Source organism: Bombyx mori, chromosome 22, assembly GCF_030269925.1.
Source record: "Bombyx mori chromosome 22, ASM3026992v2".
Lineage (NCBI taxonomy): Eukaryota > Metazoa > Arthropoda > Insecta > Lepidoptera > Bombycidae > Bombyx > Bombyx mori.
In genome coordinates, this window is record NC_085128.1 from 7381468 (window position 1) to 7399656 (window position 18189).

The window sequence follows — 18189 nt, forward strand, 5'->3', positions numbered from 1 at the left end:
GGCATAGTAAACTGTCTTACCAACTTACATACCATATTGTCATATATTGCCGTGTTATATATATAATAATATGTAGTTAGACGTGTGGTTAGTTGGTTAGTACATCAGGTGCAAGTCTTGTAGAAATACTATTATTTCACGTTATAAATTCATAAGTTGTATCTTAGGTCATTAATTTGAATCAAAACAAAAGACAACGATCGAGAAAAATTGAATACTTTTTGTATTGTGTACTAAAATTATTGTGGGTTGTAATAATTCGAAGCTGTTTTTTTTTTTGTTCTGCTTTTATTACACCAATCTAAAAATTTCTTAATAGGAAAGCATTAGAACACATTTCTATTTCTATATCTTGTTTTAGATAACATTATTGTTTATTTACACGACCTAAATCAAATCTTAGCTCCTGAAATACAGGTATATTCCAGATTTATTAAATATCTTTCACTCTATCAAACAGTTCTTACGACCGTACTGTTGAAGGGATGGGCAAACAAAAGAGCGGAACAAGCGATGATTTGTTAATGATGAGGAATTTGGTACATTAACCACATTAGAATTTTTGTGTTCAGTGGCGGAGTCACGCGCACTGATGGTATGTCGGTCTGTACACATAGATGCATCATTCGACACAAAGTTAGTCAGATGGTCACGAAGCCATTCAACGGAACATTGAAGTTGTAATGGAATTTGACATGTAAATCCAATTATGTACGTACGTACCAGGAATAGTTGAAATATTACAGGGACTTTTTTGTTGGCTGTAACTTTTGTATACAGAATAAATTCACGACATCTGATAAGTCATTTAAAATATTTTATTTATTAACTAAATATTATTATTTAGATTAAATATTCCGTGATAAAATATGTTAAATATTACCATATAAGTAGATACCTACCTATATTCTTCGAGTTTACGCTACTCGATTTTGCTATTGCACTCAATCATATATTATGGTCTGTTAAAACAGTAATTTTATAATATATTATAGTTTGCTAATAGTTTTTTATAATTTATAAATATATAAGTTAAAATATAAACTTTAAAATATAAACTATGATGAAAAGCCGAAAATATTAAATTATTCTTTCCGATGCTCCTGGTTAGAATATTAGGACAAAATAAAATAAAACACTATATTGTTATTTATGTTCTTGATGCGTGTACAAATTCTCTAATTAATCGGACGATTTGAAATTGTTAAAAAATAAGTTACATAGATAAAAACAGGTCAAGCTAATAAAAACGTGATAAATATATAATTTCCAAATTAGTTGCGTTCACATACAATGGTTCGGAAAATGTAACGTGTATATTATAATCAAAGTGTCGTATGTATGCAGTAGGCAGCGGCTTGGCTCTGCTCCTGGCATTGCTGTAGTCCATGGGCGACGGTAACCACTTACCATCAAGTGGGCCGTACGCTCGTCTGCCTACAAAGAGGCAATAAAAAAAATGTATGAAATTATTGTGAAGTGACGAATTTGATAAATTGCGCTCAAGAATACGTTGATATTGAACCAATATTGGTTAATTAATGTTATCTATAGTACTTTACAACAGTATAATTTAACTGTTCGCTGAACCGTATTAGTGTTATTGATTGTACAATTAGGTACATAATCTCGAATACCAAACTAGTGAATCATTCTGTTTTTCAGTTCATTTGAAATTAAGGCAACATTGCGATTCGTTTTACGCAAATAATTGAGACATTTCAGATACACTATTAAACTGTAAATTTATAATCTTACAGAGTAATTAAAATGCTTTCACCATGGTAAAATTCTTAGGAGGAAAACCTTTTTTTTAAGGATCAATGAATTTTTAAACACACTTTTCAGGGATTTTTTTTCTTTTATTCTATTAAGATTGGACTCAAAATAAGACTTTGCGTAGAGCTACATATGGATAAAAATAGTTTAATAATAGTTGGGCTATTATTATACCTCTTTTGTTAAAAAAATAATAGACACGTAAACTAAATTTCTTTATAATATTTTTTGTCTCAGATTGTTGTCAACTAAAAAAGATGGGTTTTAATTCAAACAACCTATGCTGTTACATTGTGTTGCGTTTATTTGATTGAAGCTGTAGATCGATCAGATATCTAAGTATTTAAGTCCTGTTTAAAATTATATCGTTTTGAATCTAAACAAACATTTGCACAAATTCCGGAAGTTTTGCATACGTTAGATGCTCTGTAAATAGGCAATTCAAAAATAATATTTCTTAAAGGTTACATTATTTTTCATCTAAAATGCATCATGGATTGTTATCACCTGCCAGTCACCAACGAAAACCACATGGTGGTCGAAACCTTGACATTCCGAGCGTTAAAAATAATTCTCTATTTCAGTTAAACGTATTCTAAAACGACTTTCGTTCTACTTCTCACACAGTAAGGTTTGGATTACTTTGAAAGTTGCTTGTTTAATGGTAGCCCGCATTTGGGGTGAATTCTTTTACGACATTCGCCACCCCTGCTGCGCCTGCGCACGTGGTGCAAGGGGAACGAGGGAACTACGGCAGATGTTCCATTTGTAAAACTGCCTATATAGTTATCCATGCGTAGTTAACTGTATTTTTTTTACTATGAATAACTGAGCATTGATTCAGGCATATTATAACGTGGACGTTTTAAAATTGGAATACATATTTGAACTTATTATGTAATACCTACTTACCTACTTACCATTTGTTAATATAGACATGTTTGTTAGACTGTATCTGCTTAGTTTTTTTTATTATTATTAAACGAATTAAAAAAAAAATTATATCATAGATATGCCAATAAAATTCGATTTAATACACTGTATACCTAGGTAGTATTGTTTGGTAATGCTTATCTAGTTTAAAGCGAAATTTTAACGGAAATTCTTTGCTGGGCGTCCGGTTTAGTGTGTGTTTTTGATAAAACTGTTTACTGTATAATACTTATAATACTTTACATATCGTTGACGTATAATAATATATTCTTTTTACATTTAACATCAAAACGTTTTTAAGGTATAATCAACGAATATGAATTTTTAAACAGCTACAGAGCCTTAATGAGATTGATACGCGTTCTAATTATTCTAAGATTCCATTGTTTTATGTACCTACTCAGCATAAATCAAATTTTAAAGGCAACAAGCTTACAGAATAATTAAGGCTGGGAAGATCATAATAATTTTGTTTTTCGTTAATAATGAATTTTCAGCATATTAAAATATTCTAGAGCGAAAATGTATTTGGCAATTGGAATTAATTTAGGTAATAATAACTATCGTGTTTTATACATTTATATTTGTAGATTATTTGGATTGATTTGATAAAGAGCAGATATATCCTAAATTGTTTACCGCAAACGTCCAAATATCTATACGAATGCATAAAATAACCAACTAAAATGAATAAAATGATTTATAAATACGATGAGTATGATGGTCTTGAGCAATCAGTGAACGTTTTATCGTGTCGTTATCAACGTGCGGGCCACATGCATGTGTACCGCGCGAATGTTCGCATTCCACGCTATTATGTTCGCGAGATTCCACGCCGTGGACTAGCTATCAGCCTTCGCCGAATACCGAAGTACTTAGAGGCGAAATTTTTTGTACTCGCCAATTGCAAATCGAACCGGTATGTAACTCATTTCTGAGCAATGTTTTTTTTACTAAGGTATTTAAGCGATCTCATAACCATTATTGATCTTGGGCCCGAATCTAAGTCTGAGCCTAATTTTATGAAGGAAATTTAATAAATAACTAAATGTTTTCATTGAACAAGAATTACTCTAACATTATAGGAACTGGCATTGAAACTCTGTACAGGAAGTTTGATAGTTCTCAAGAAAAAAAAACAGTTTTATAGAGTAAAAACATTGTAAGTACTTACGATATTGATGATTTCCCACGACGTCCAACAACAATCCGAAGTAACTTTCTCACAGCGACAGAAAGTCCCGAAATTTAACGAGTTGTATTCAAACTTAGAATCCAGAAGCGTATATTTACTATAAATTATTTCATGATAAGCTGTATTACACCGGCGAAGTACGAAAATCAATAGGAATGTATCGTAAACGTTTACCAGTCCCCGATAAACTCGGTATGTAAAAAATCGCGATGTAACTTATTGCGACGCAAATTATACAGATTTCTAATAATTAATAATCATCGTTCGCCAAACACTGATGAAGTAAATATTTGTTGTTATTTCGTAAAATCCAACTGCCGCGCCACGACTCTGTTGACGAAGTAGTCGCGTTTGACATTTGAGCCGAGCCCACTACGATCGGAATTCGTGGAATGTCAAATATTTTTAGTGCTGCCATCTGTGTAGAGGAATCCGAATGTATTGAGGCGGCACTGGAGTGGGGCCATTTTGTTTCCTTATATTGAATATTATGTCGCCAACGAAACATTTTAAAACGTAATCTCTTTTGTTGTCTCGTTTATAGCTCCTTATTAGACTGAAGCGTTAAGGTCAAAATCTGAAAACATACGTCGTTGTTCATGACACTTGTAAATACCTTGATTGGATCGCTATGTGTACCACCAGTCCAACGTAAGACTGCCTTGGGCCTCGTATCTTTCTGCCTGTGCGTGATAGTAAGTTTGTGTGGGACTGTGAGAATGCGAGATGTTAGCTAGCGGTCACCGGCCAGCGCAAGTCAGCGCTACAGCGCAGACGTTCTGTTGGCTGCCGACGGCCGCGTCTGCTGCAGGGTTATCGACACACGCCGCGAGGCGAATAGTAGGGTCGACACTCGAGAACAACGTTGGCCTGCGCATGTAGCATGACACACTGTTTCGGTTCGATACTTTCTTTAGAATTTATTATTCAAGAACATGGAATATCTCGTGCAAATAATACTTTTTTTCACAATTTAATAGTGAATTATTAAGTATTCGTATCATCTTAATCTAAGTATCAACAATTTTTTCATTACAACAGCCTTAACCAATGAAATTTCATGAAATCTTGAATTAGTTTGGTTTTAATAAAATTATGGTTAAATAAAATTTAAAATTATGGTTAAATAAAATTTATATTTAGTAGACATTTATTTTAATGATACCTACTAACATTTTTTGTAAAGGTGCGTTAGTGTTCAGAATCGTTTATAGCGATTAAATAATAAAATGAAAATAAAATTGATTATCAAAGAGAGGAAAAATTGTACGGGTAAAGGATAGCACAGCCACTAAGTCATATAACTGACACTTAAGACTTCATAATATCTTAGGTGGGTCGCGGCTGGAGTCATGGTCCAGACGGCTGGCCGATCCTTCGGCTGGTCGTAGGACCGTCGAGGCGATTCGCCCGGTTCTTGTGAACTGGGTGAATCGTGACAGAGGACGCCTCACTTTCCGGCTCACGCAGGTGCTCACTGGGCATGGTTGCTTCGGTGAGTTCCTGCACCGGATCGGAGCCGAGCCGACGGCAGAGTGCCACCATTGTGGTTGCGACTTGGACACGGCGGAGCACACGCTCGTTGCCTGCCCCGCATGGGAGGGGTGGCGCCGTGTCCTCGTCGCAAAAATAGGAAACGACTTGTCGTTGCCGAGTGTTGTGGCATCGATGCTCGGTGACGACGAGTCGTGGAAGGCGATGCTCGACTTCTGCGAGTGCACCATCTCGCAGAAGGAGGCGGCGGGGCGCGTGAGAGACGCACAGGCCCGCCGCCGTCGAGCGGGGGCCAGGGAGGCGGATCTCGCCCAAGCCCTGGCCCTCTAAGTGTTTCGGGTCTCCCTCACATGTCGGCCTGGGGACCGACGAAGGGGGCCTAAGAAGACGACGTGCAAGCTGCTCTGCACGCGTTTTATGCATGAGCATCCGGGTGATGGAAGGCCGGCTATCCTCAACCCACGCTGGCGTAAATCACTTAACACTAGGTAGGCCATGTGCTCGGGCACCCGTTTGGTACGGAATAAAAAATAATAATGTAACCAAGCATGGTTGCTTTAGGAAAACCGAAATGAAATTACTGGTTCGCGGCAAAAATAGATAGAATAACCTATACGTGAGGCATACCGTGATACATCAAGCAAAATACGCACCTCCACAGGTTCTCGCCGAACCTGTCGCTCGCGACGAAGGGCTCGGGCGTAGCAACTCTGGCTTGAGACACGCTAGGGTATCGCTGATATAGCCTCTCAAGATTATCAGCATAGGTAAGAAAAAAACTTGTTTGCAACTTTATTTGCAACTAATGCGCAATGCTTGAGGGACTTACTGTCGAGGATGGAACGTGTGAGCCTTGAGTTTGGATTGAAGATTAACCGCAGTAAGACCAAGGTAATGATTGTCGATCGCGCTAAGAATAACTCACTGGACGTGACTCAAATAGCGGGTTGCGACGTGGTCCAGTCCTACATATACCTTGGGGCTTTAATCTCAAATAATGGCGGATGTGTGGACGCAATCAAAAGGCGCATGCATGGCTGTCACGAGGTCGGCGATGGACGGGCCGAGGAAAGTATGGAGAAATCGAAACATAACCAAAACCACAAAGATCAGGCTCGTTAGAACACTAATATTCTCAATATTTCTATACGCTGCTGAGACGTGGACCGTGCGGGACCTGGAAAGGAAGAAAATAGACGCTCTGGAAATGTGGTGCTGGAGACGAATGCTTGGAGTTTCGTGGACCGACTTTTGTACAAATGTCTCGATACTTCAGGAACTCGGCATCAAGCAGCGTCTATTTGCTATAGTACATTCTCGAATGGTGGATTTCTTAGGATACGTGTCGCGACGAGATGGCCGGTCCATAGAACGCCTCGTTGTACAGGGAAGGGTTGATAGTACAAGACCGCGCGGGAGGTCACCAGTGCGGTGGGCCGACCAAATTAAAACTGCAGTGGGAGGTCCTCTAAATGAGTGCAGTAGCATGGCCTCGAGCAAAACAAATCAGGAGATGAGATGAGATGGCGGGACATCGTGAGACGCATCAAGTCTGCCCCTTCCAACACTACATGACGACCACGACCACTCTGTCAAAAGTGACACGATTGAGAAGAAGAAGGAAAAAAAACCACCACGGGTAAACAAATGTTCATTTTACGAACTAATAGACATGTAGACGTAAATACATCCATAGACAACGTAGTTTTAATGACTATTGACTTACGAGAATCCAGAAACGATCTGCCACTGTCCCAATGAAATATTTATTGCACCTACGATTAAGATACCTATACCTATTACCATCTTGCTTATTTCTGTCTTAAATCAATGAAACGGTCCGGTTTGAGAAGATTTACTTTAAGGTTAGTACGGCTTAGCAGGCAGATACTCATGCGGTCTACCTGATTCTAAATAGTCATTGTCGCTCATGGAGATCAGCATTGTCACAGGCAATGGCCTGCCATTGTTAATTCTTTTCATAAAAGAAGGAAGGGCATCTCATTCTAGTGTCGTATGGTAGGTGGTTATAAGGTTGAATTTGGATGTGCCGTCAGATGGTGCAATGATAAATAAAACGGCGATATAATATCAAGTAGCTCTTCCGAAGACTTTTCCTGTAGCTTACGGTATTAAGTACAACGAGCAGCAAAGTCTCGAGTTCGATCTCCATTCGAAATGGTTCGTGATGTCCGACAGTTTTCAATAATCCGAACATTTTCATAAGCCAGGAGCACGCATTCAGGCTGAAGAAATCGTGGCCTAAAGGACAAGACGTCCTTTACATTCGTATCTAGCGATGCAACGGTGTTCGAATCCCGCAGGCGGGTATCAATTTTTCTAATGAAATATATACTTAACAATTGTTCACGATTGACTTCCACGGTGAAGAATTAACATCGTGTGATAAAAATAAAAAACCCGCAAAATTATAATTTGCGTAATTACTGCTGGTAGGACCTCTTATGAGTCCGCACGGGTAGGTACCACCACCCTTCCTAATAAGCAGTAATGCGTTTCGGTTTGAAGGGTGGGGCAGCCGTTGTAACTATACTGAGACCTTAGAACTCTCATCTCAAGGTGGATGGCGACATTTACGTTGTAGATGTCTATGGGCTCCGGTAATCACTTTACACCAGGTGGGCCGTGAGCTCGTCCACACATATAAGCAATAAAAAAATATAATAAAATAAATACTATTAAAAATCCTTCAACATGAATGACGCCACTCACGGACACTTGAGGTTTTATTATTTCAATATTTTCAATTATATAATAATTACGCAAATTAGCAATTTAAAGGTTTAGTTTTTTTCTCGTTCTTTTCTTCACGGTGAAAGTTATTCCTGCTGAGTACGTATTTCACTAAAAAAATTGGTACCTCTGTCTTGAGGATTTCAACACTAGCATAGTCGCATCGCTTGAGACGAATATCCTTTAGGCCACGACGACTCGAATAGCGAGATGCAATCACTACGAAGTTCTATTAGTACTCGTCTTAAAAATAATAATGCTAAATTACAGATTTTTAAACTAATTTCAACGTTGACGTCATAACTTTTATATTATTAAAGTTTGTATTAATATTGTGTAAACATGATGCATAGAATTACATAGAATTCTAATAACCGAAGCCATTATCTACGTAACTTGTCCAGAAGATCGCAGCAATAAGCGCATAACGTTCCTACGTATTTAGATTTTGTAAGCATTCAACTTTAAAGAAAAACAATCCATATTGAAACCTTTGCTCTGTTCTGGTCTCAATAATAAGGTAACATTCGTTTAATGTTTTAGGTAAGATTCACAAATAAAACAATACGAATTATGACACGATATTTATTTAATCTAAACACAACAGTTTAATTAATCCCTTGACAAATAAATGCATTGTTGACGGAAAACAAACAATTATTTAATACTAAAATAACATAATAATATACGCATAACGAGACCGATCTATATTTTTTTAATTTAATTTCAATCCCAAGCTGCAGTGCGTTGTGTCAAGTTACACTTAGTTCCGGCTAATTCCAAAATACCAATTTTTTTTATATATTTCGTTCATACTTGCATAATTTCCATTTACTATTGCTTTGATATAAGGATGGGTACCACATCTTGACTGGGGCGTTTTAACATATTTAGAAAAGTTCAATCATCAACTCCTATAATGAACTCACTAAAGTTTTTTCGCAGCGTTTGACAACCTTCCTTGTGCTAAGTTTAGATTCTTCTAAGGATTCTAATAATTCCTGTTCTTTGCGGTAGATATTAGATTAATACACGTTGGACTTGTCATCGAAAGCAATAAAACATTAAGATGCAAATATTAAAAAGCAATTACGTTGCTTTGTTTTTCTGCAGAGTGAGATTGAATTTAATCTCTAATAATACCACAAAATCACGATGACTGCATTCAGCTAAAGCTAAGGTCAATTCAATAACGTCTATTGAATAATTTGTTGGTTTTATAAAAAGATAAACTTTCGTAAGCTTTCGAAGCGGTTCGGAGAGTTATTTAAACTTTGACAATATATTTTTTATGAAAAACAGTGGGAAGAAAGTTAAACGATGCGTTTAGTTATTTCAATTCTATTTGTTTATTATTTTTCAATAAGTAATACGTAAGAGAATTGAATCCATCTTTTTGCTGTTCATATCAACATTTTTGTTTTAATTTGACTTACTTATTAATTTGCTTATGTGATTGGAAGATCACTTTTCTGGTAATTGTCTTCTTTAAAACTATAAATAATTATCTACTTTTTAAAAGCACATAAATTAAACTAAGGTAATTCAATAAATCCATTTTGTTTTTGCCCGACCTAACTGTTACATAAAATAGTGTAAAATCTTCCTAGGGACTTTATAAGCGTGCAATTTTCGGGATTTGATCACACTTAATATAATTTTAATTATATCTATCATCTAAGTACAATATAATCCTCTAATTATATCTAACCTAAAATATATATTTGGTTCTGTTTTTCGAAGAGGACTCAATTGATTAAATAATTTTGTCCAACTAAATAAGTGAAAACATTTATAATGTTAAAAACGTTAATTAAGTTTGTTTATTTATTGTGTTTTTGTGTATATTTTTGTTTTAAATCCATGAAATTTTGTCTCTAAAATCATATTTCGTTACGGTAATAAATAATTTAGTGTAGAGAAAAAAAAAACATGTGGGCCTCTACTACTATTAGTATTGTAAATAATACTTAGGTCTCAACTCTATTTATTGACTATTGACTCATTTTGACACTACTATTTATTATTCAGGTCAAAGAAAAAGCATAACTATTAATTTAAATCAATATAACTCAGAGAACAAGCCACAGAGAACAATTTAATTAAATCTTACAATAATTTCATCAACATTTAATTCATAAAAATGAATTGGGACGGACGGCATACATCCAAAATTAATATTTTATTTATTTAAATGAAGTAATTCCCCCCTAATGAAGAAGGAATGTGGGAGAAAAGTATATAAATATTTTATGTATGTTTCAAGTTAATGACGCTAAGTACATTGTTTTAGGAGATAACGAATACCCTGTTGTGTAGTGGAGTATTAAGAATGATAAAATAATCGAAAAAAGTCGAATGACATAATTTGTATTGAATCAGTAACTATAAATAAATAGGCAAAGACAAAACAGATGCGCTTCTTCCCTTGTTTGTTCAGATTACTGTTATTAAATACCTACCTTCAAAATAAAACAAAAGAGAAAATACGTAAAATGAATCTAATTCTTTAGGTGTCAATGATTATGGCTTCTTGGATTGTTATCTGATTATGACCACTAGGCCAACACTAGTAAGGTTCAATTACCACAGACACTACAAACTATAACATTTAATGCAGAATTTTAGACTTCTACGTCAAAGCTTAAGTATTAATGTGCAATACATAATATACATTTTGTCAACATTGATTCAATAAATAGATCATATAAGGAAACATAGTTTTATCATTCATATATACTTTATTGCTAAGTTTCTAAACGTACCAAAGCGATATTATGCCCACCGTATTATGTCAAACAATAAGTTAATTTATCTAATGCGTTATGAACGATAAAGGAATGCAAATAACTAATTATTTTTATTATATTGTTTCCACTTTTACATGCTAACATTGCAATCTACTGACGATTGTACTATGGATAATAGACGTAATAGATTAATGAATAAGTTTTCAAACTACCTTAATAGTAAGTTACTACGATTATTAATGTAATGTATTTATATAGTTAGGTACTTTATAGGTTAATACTTTACCGCAGCCTATAAAATGACTATTATGATTTTCGATCACAAAAAAAAAAACAGTTTTCATGGCGATTTCATTGAAAACTGACAGCACTAAAATTCTGACTTGAATAGTTCCTAAGCAACGGCGGATCCAGCAGGGGGGTCATGGGGGTCATGACCCCCCCCTGAGCTAGTTCCAGGACTTGAACTAACTTGGACTAATTGAAGAACATCATGATTTATTTATTATCTATTGTTATCAAAATTAAATTATAAGTTCTTAACTTGCCCACGACTATGTGACCCCCTCCTGGCGCCAAGGCTGGATCCGCCCTTGTTCCTAAGTAATGCTAAATTGTTATTTCTATTAAAATTATTCGCTATAAGTAATGATAGATTATTTGATGGTCTTTCATATCTCGATTTACTTCATTACTTCGTTGTTTTTTGTGTTTAAGTAGATTTAGCTCATACAGATTGAAATCAGTTTGTGTTATTCTTTGGATATTATAAGACTGTGCGTATGTTGTTACTATATTCGACTGAATTGTTGCATTGAAGTTTAAGTAACGAGACAAGACAAGAACTATATTTATTAATAAATTTTAACTTGCCTAAAACAAATCATTTTGATTCAATGATCTGGCACGATTTAGTGGATTGCCTACTTCGTACGAAATTCGTTTCAGTTTTATCGTCCACTGACAATTATAACTTCTTACTTAACCCTCATTGAGAGTAAATGAATAAGCTTTTGTCCGCATAGGTGTGGGATTATTTTAATTTCTTAAAGATAAGCCTTCTCTAAAATAGCAATAAGTGCACCTTGTCGCATTATTCTATGACAATATTGATTTTATTTCTAGAATTTATCGTTAATTTTTTTACTTGCGAACTAATGTCACACAATGGAATGTTTAAATTAATTGGAGCTTTGAATCAATGGCCGCGTAATTCTTGAAAACAAGTTTGTATCAAACCATTTAGTTTGTAAATGATATGTAGCTAATGTTTTTATTTGCAGAAAAAGGACTTTTTCATGCAAATAGTAATATTTTATATACACAGTATATATAATATATAGTCACTACAATATAATTTACAAAAACATCCCTCGTCACAAATTTTGTAAATTTGGAAGGAACATAAACTCTTCATATTTCAATAGGCCGTGAATTTTTCAATAAATTTAATAAAATCGTTTTGATTTAATATCTAAGTTAATCTTTTACTATACACATATATAGTATTTTATAGCTTTCTATACAGGGTGATTTTTAAACTGGAAAATGACAGCTAAATCTATAACCGCGATGTATAAGTAAAATATGGTGAAAAAACATATAAATAAACAATTAAAATATTCCTTTTATGAGTATTTTTCGGTTATACTGTTTTCAAATTTTGTATTATCCCTAACTGATTACTACAGGGTGTGCTTATGTAACCATAACAAGAACAACTAAAAAAAGGTCGATCTCAAAATTTGCCGGAATTATTAATCACTATTATGAAAATCACCCGAACGCTATATTTGAATTCATAAGATACATACCAATTGGATTATTATCATAAAGTGATGAAATGTGCCTTTAGAATACATAATAAAATTTCTTAATTCGCACGATTTAAATTACGAATACTAATTTTGTTAAATAGCACTAAAAAATTAAATGCTATCTACGTTTTTATTTATTTATAAAACTACTGTACTATTTACTACATTGGTTTTCATTTAGACTATGCAATAGGACCTAAGCCTTATTAAAAAATTGCTCATTTTTTAACAAAAGTGCATTAAAAATACATTTACACATGACAAATTGGCGTTTGAAACAGACACACACTGGAAGCTGGAACACAATCCTTAAATCAAATTTTAAGGATATTTTGTAGCAAGTTCCACGTTAATTATAATTTAATATCTATTCTACTATTCTTAAAATATACATAATAATATTAGTGGAACAAACATACGTCTACGTTCAAACCTACAAATGTGTGAACAAAAAATTAATCTGTAAAAATATTAGGCTAAATTGTCTAGAACAGGGCTGGCCAACCAGTATATCGCGATCGACCTGTCGATCATGGCTATTAGATCAGTCGATCCCGGCAAGACAAAAAATATAAAAAGCAACGTAATCACCAATAGCTGCACGCATCATCTTCATCTTGTATCATTTGTTAACAACCATTAAGTCACATTATTTATGCTCTCTTCTACACAACAGTTCTCTTTTATATAATTTCAGGTGTGTTTTAATATTTTTAATAAAAGAAACAATGCTGCTGTAGCTGGTAACAAATGGCCGGACCAGATACGGTCCACGTTGCTATCCACAAAGCCGAGGATAGGCAGGAATGGCGCAGGATAATACAGGAGAAAGTTTTTAGAGGAGGCCACAACCCTCAGCATTGAGGATTATTGACGCAAGGAGGAGGAATAAAAGAAAATATACTACTTCTTTGTATACTGAACTACATTGTTTCGTTAAATTTCAAATGTCATCGGTAGATCGCAGGGTGTTTCGTCAGTAGACAGTAGATCTTAGTTCTGGTAATCAAGTAGGCCACCCCTGGTCTAGAATTACAAAAAGAGTTGTTTTACGAAACGCAAGGGCCGTTCGCGGGATAGCAGCGGTCTGGGTTGTAAGTGGTTTGGTACGTCTTGACTTGTTCCGGCACACGGAATCATCTTCAAAGGCCTCTTAGAAGACGAAGCCCCACACCTTTGGCAGTGATCCCGCCGAACGCCCAACGGTCTTTGCCACCACCACATGCCGTCCGCGTAAACTCTATGGCCGTCCTCATCAAGGCCCGTACTGTCGTTTCCTATATAACTATCGTATTTATCGTACCCTGATCTAACGTATGTTGGGGAGCTGCCATTGTTGTACTTCGACCAATTCCTTTCCGACCAAGTCGATTCGCTGTCGCATGGTGTGACTGGTGCACTTTGAATCATTTTCGGCGGGTGGTAGAACTTCGACTCGTCTGTAAGGGATCCTCGCTTCTGGAAATTTAAATTAGGTATGTAACGGTAGATGCCCGAGGGTATTTGTTGGATGATAGTATCTATACACTTTGAGAAGGCGGCACGACATGAGAACCCTCTTGTCGTGGCCGTTGGAAACTACATACCCGAGCCTGTAGACCGAATGGTAAACACAAGCCTTGGCAAGAGCAGTGCTTCGCAGAATCTACCACCGGATCAGAAACCTTCAAGATATCTTATTTCGCAATAAGATATTGGTTCTGCATTATACGAGTAGGTATATTACCAATAACGTATCAATCAGTGCTTGTTCTAAATAACTTTTACTTGACAGCAAAGTAAAAAATAGATATTCTGTAATGCAACGTAACATATCAATATTGACAACGCCTAGATTGAGAACATTCCTATGCTTTATCGAATGGTACGAAAGTAAATTGAAATTTTGCATTATTTCACTTTAAAGGTTCGGACTATTTTGATAGACCACTGTAAATTTTCATAATAGCACACCGTAATATACCTGCTGTATCTTTTTCAGAATTTCTCTAGATAAAGCGTTTGTCTAGAAGAGATCGCTTTTAGTGATAAGACCGCTTATTGTACCTGGCTTTTGGCTATTTTTAAATCTTATTTGTGTAATGGTGTGCAATAAAGTATATTCGCTCTCTCTATTTGAAAACTGTGTAATCCAAACACGTAAATATTACGAATGAACAAAAAGAAAAAAATATTTATTAAATGAAATTGAAAAACGAACTCAACTAATTTAAACATATAAGAAATATTAAACTCCAAGAGATGCTACTGAAACTTATTTGACAACAAAATTAAATGTAAGTGTGTTAGAAAGAAAGAAAGAAAGAAAGAAAGAAAGAAATCATTTATTCGCCAAGCATAGTGAAAATGAGTTATTACATAAATTAAAAGCAGCGTGTATGCTTTGTCATTATTTGACATGCGAATTTTAGTGCAGTGCATAGTTATAATATTATATAATTTACCATTCATTCATCCATAATTCAACTAATAATTAAAAATCCATTTATTTTCAATGTCATCCCCAAGAAAATCATTCACGTGATAATAATTTTCACTAATAAGATTACCTTTTAGGTTTTTTTTAAAATTAAAATCATCTAAGTCTCTTAATTTCTTCGGTAGTTTATTAAATATCCTAACGCTCATACATAGTATACTATTATTCTTTAATGTAGTTTTGGTTTTTGGAAAACATAGCTTATCGTCGCGTCGATTTCTGTTTGCCACATTAGACATCTTAGTGAATCTATTGGTTAGTCATTACTTTGTAAAAATACATCTATTAAACGCAGTCACGCTAAATAATTGATATTCAAGCTAATACGGTTGATGAACTGCTTCGTTCATTACCACAAGGCGACCTCGTAAAGGTCATGAAAATAATAGCAAAACAAATTGAAAATGAGTTCGCCAAATATAAACCATGAGTTACATTAGTTTGCATGACTTTTTGTCGGAGCTATTGTTATTATTGTGAATTTTAACGATTCCTAGAAATAGCTTGTTTATTCGAGCAGACTATTATTTTAGAACAGCGTTGAAGATTAGGTAATTTGGTTACGTTTTTTTTTTTAATTTTGTATTTGTCTTATTATCAACTACATGTTAATGATTTTATTAATAACTAGCTGACCCGGCAGACTTCGTAGTGCCTCAATCGATAAATAAAAGACCTAAACTTTTCTATAAAATTAACTTAAAAGAAACAAAAGGAATCCGTCCGACGGGGGACACATCAATGGAAGAACAAAATTGTTATTTTTATTTAATTCTGAACATTTTCATATTTATCTACTATTTAAACCTTCTCTGGACTTCCACAAATAATTCAAGACCAAAATTAGCCAAATCCAATAGTCCAGCTGTTCTCGAGTTTTAGCGAGACTAACGAACAGCAATTCATTTATATATATGTGTATATATATAGATATATAAATAACAATATATAGTTAAGGTAAGTATAACTATAATTAATTATAAGTATTAATTATAATTATAAGTCCTATAGGTTACGGTAGTTTTGTTTTAATTTTATTCCGAAATAGTTTTTGTTGTTTTTATTTTGTTTTTGTATTCTATGTGAAGTGTTATTTTTAATGTAATATGGATGTAATATTTGAAGTAAACGAGATAAATAAATAAAACAAGTTTTAAAAGGAACGCTTCCGTTAATTTAACACTAGATGGACCCTAAGATCTATTTATCATACAGTAATTGAAAAACTTTCCAAATTTATTCCAGTCGAGGGTAAATAAGCGGGCGGTTCACCTAATTACATCTAGCTAACACATGTGGATAATAGAATTTGGTAACAGAAAAACCAAAGTTTATAGTTCAGTAGTTCATCGTGGTCTAAACTCTAAAGAATAAAACGTCTGATGTACTCGTAGCGACCGATGCGACACCCACTAAGTCTCTCGCCAGATCTTAAGACTCAGTGGTTCGGGATACCGATCCGGTGGTAGATTCTGCGAAGCACTGCTGCAGGGCTAGTGTTAGCAAATTCACTTAGATTGAGCCCGTGAGCTCATTTATCAGTCCGAGCGTAGCTGAAATAGCTTCTAAGGCTACCCGCGAATAGGTAGGCAACTAAAGATATGACGACGTTGGTGTACAAAGTCCCTTAGACGAGTACAAATTTTGGTAAAGAAATACGTCCATGCCTCATGTTCACGAATCATCTCCACGATGAAGAATAGCATCGTATAATAAAAATCAATCCAGAAAAAAATTTCATTTACGTAATTACAATACACTTGAGACATAGATATCAAGTCTTAAGGGTGGCGGTATTTACTGTATTTAGGGCTATAATCAATTATATAGGAACAGTTGCAAATGATGTTCACCCATATTTTGGTGTTTCATCCCCATAGGTGACAATTTTTAAATAAATAATTAAAATACCTCAAAAAAATCAAATCCTTAAAAAATGTAACTCGTAACATTTTTAAATAATCGCATCGGCTATATTTTATTATGTCAAATGCAATCTTTCTCAGATGCAGATATAGATACAGTCAATACAGTCACGTGAAAATAGAATTAGATCATTTGATACCCGATTCATAAACAATACAACGTGTAATAAAAGTATGTGTAAGAAAAATTATGAGGTTTTAAAAATTATACATGCCTTCATTAAATCGAAGTTGGGCAGCCTGAAGCGTCACACCTCCTGAAGAAATTTAATTGGGCATACTCCCTGGCGATTGTCGCCAGATCTGATCATCACCATTCCGTCCACTTCGTCACCTACTTGGATCACGATTTGGTCACGGAGCAGCATCAGTCCATTGTCTCCGTCCGACACCTGAAGTTTGGAGTTGTCGGCACAAAGTTAATGTTTAATCTAATCTTTTAAAAGGAATGCATGATGTTTACATGGCACCTTTTTTCAAATGAACTAGGACTGGTACAACTGTTGTTGGCACTCCAAGAAAGGTTTATACTATTGCACTATTAATCTACGGTAGATGGCGTGCAAATCGTATCAAGAAGTGGGTTTATGTTGTCTATAAGCGATAGTCTGATGGTAGGGTGTATCATAAGCCCGCATGGATATGTACTTCAATATTTTCATGTCTCTGTGTGGATATGTTTAAACAGATTTTTATTTATTGTTAGCTTAGGGTGGTCGGGCTCACGGCTCACGGTTCACTTGGTGTTAAATGGTTCCACGAGCCCATGGACATCAACAACGTATATACCACTACCCACTTTGAGACATGAGTTCTAAGCCTCAGTTTTACAGTACAACGGGTACTCCACCCTTCAAACAAAGACGTATGCTTGCGACTGTTTCACGGCAGAAATAGACAGGCTGGTGGTACCTACTCTGCGGGCTCACAGGAAACCCTACTTAAACAAATTATAATTAAGGTTGATTCTTCACCGTGGAAGTTATACGTGAACATTTGTTAAGTACATATTTCATTAGAAAAATCGGTACCTACCCGCGAAATTTGAATCGATACAAAGGCA

The 18189-nt window shown here is 34.9% G+C and overlaps 2 protein-coding genes and 1 long non-coding RNA gene across 4 annotated transcripts in view; 1 reads left to right on the forward strand and 2 right to left on the reverse strand.

Moving 5' to 3' along the window:
* LOC101738724 (transcription cofactor vestigial-like protein 4) overlaps positions 1–5047 on the reverse strand; it is a 31339-nt gene extending 26292 nt beyond the window's left edge. Inside the window, exon 1 of one of the 2 annotated variants that reach the window (XM_038018900.2) lies at positions 4524–5047. The gene's annotated coding sequence lies outside the window, so the exon portion shown is untranslated. Of the gene's footprint in view, positions 1–3886 lie in introns of both variants that reach the window. The other variant, XM_038018898.2, reaches the window with a different exon arrangement.
* Positions 1334–14834, forward strand: LOC134200969 (uncharacterized). The gene is made up of 2 exons (XR_009976106.1): positions 1334–3631; positions 13420–14834. It is a non-coding gene; the product is annotated as an uncharacterized LOC134200969 (long non-coding RNA).
* The window catches only part of LOC101741686 (uncharacterized), a 181360-nt gene continuing 171897 nt past the window's right edge, over positions 8727–18189 (reverse strand). The window contains exons 20-21 of the mRNA XM_038018733.2: positions 17342–17518; positions 8727–14180 (exon numbers count right to left, since the gene is read on the reverse strand). Of these exons, the coding sequence (XP_037874661.1) occupies positions 17375–17518 (144 nt within the window). The 3' untranslated portion in view covers positions 8727–14180; positions 17342–17374. The remainder of the gene's footprint in view (positions 14181–17341; positions 17519–18189) is intronic.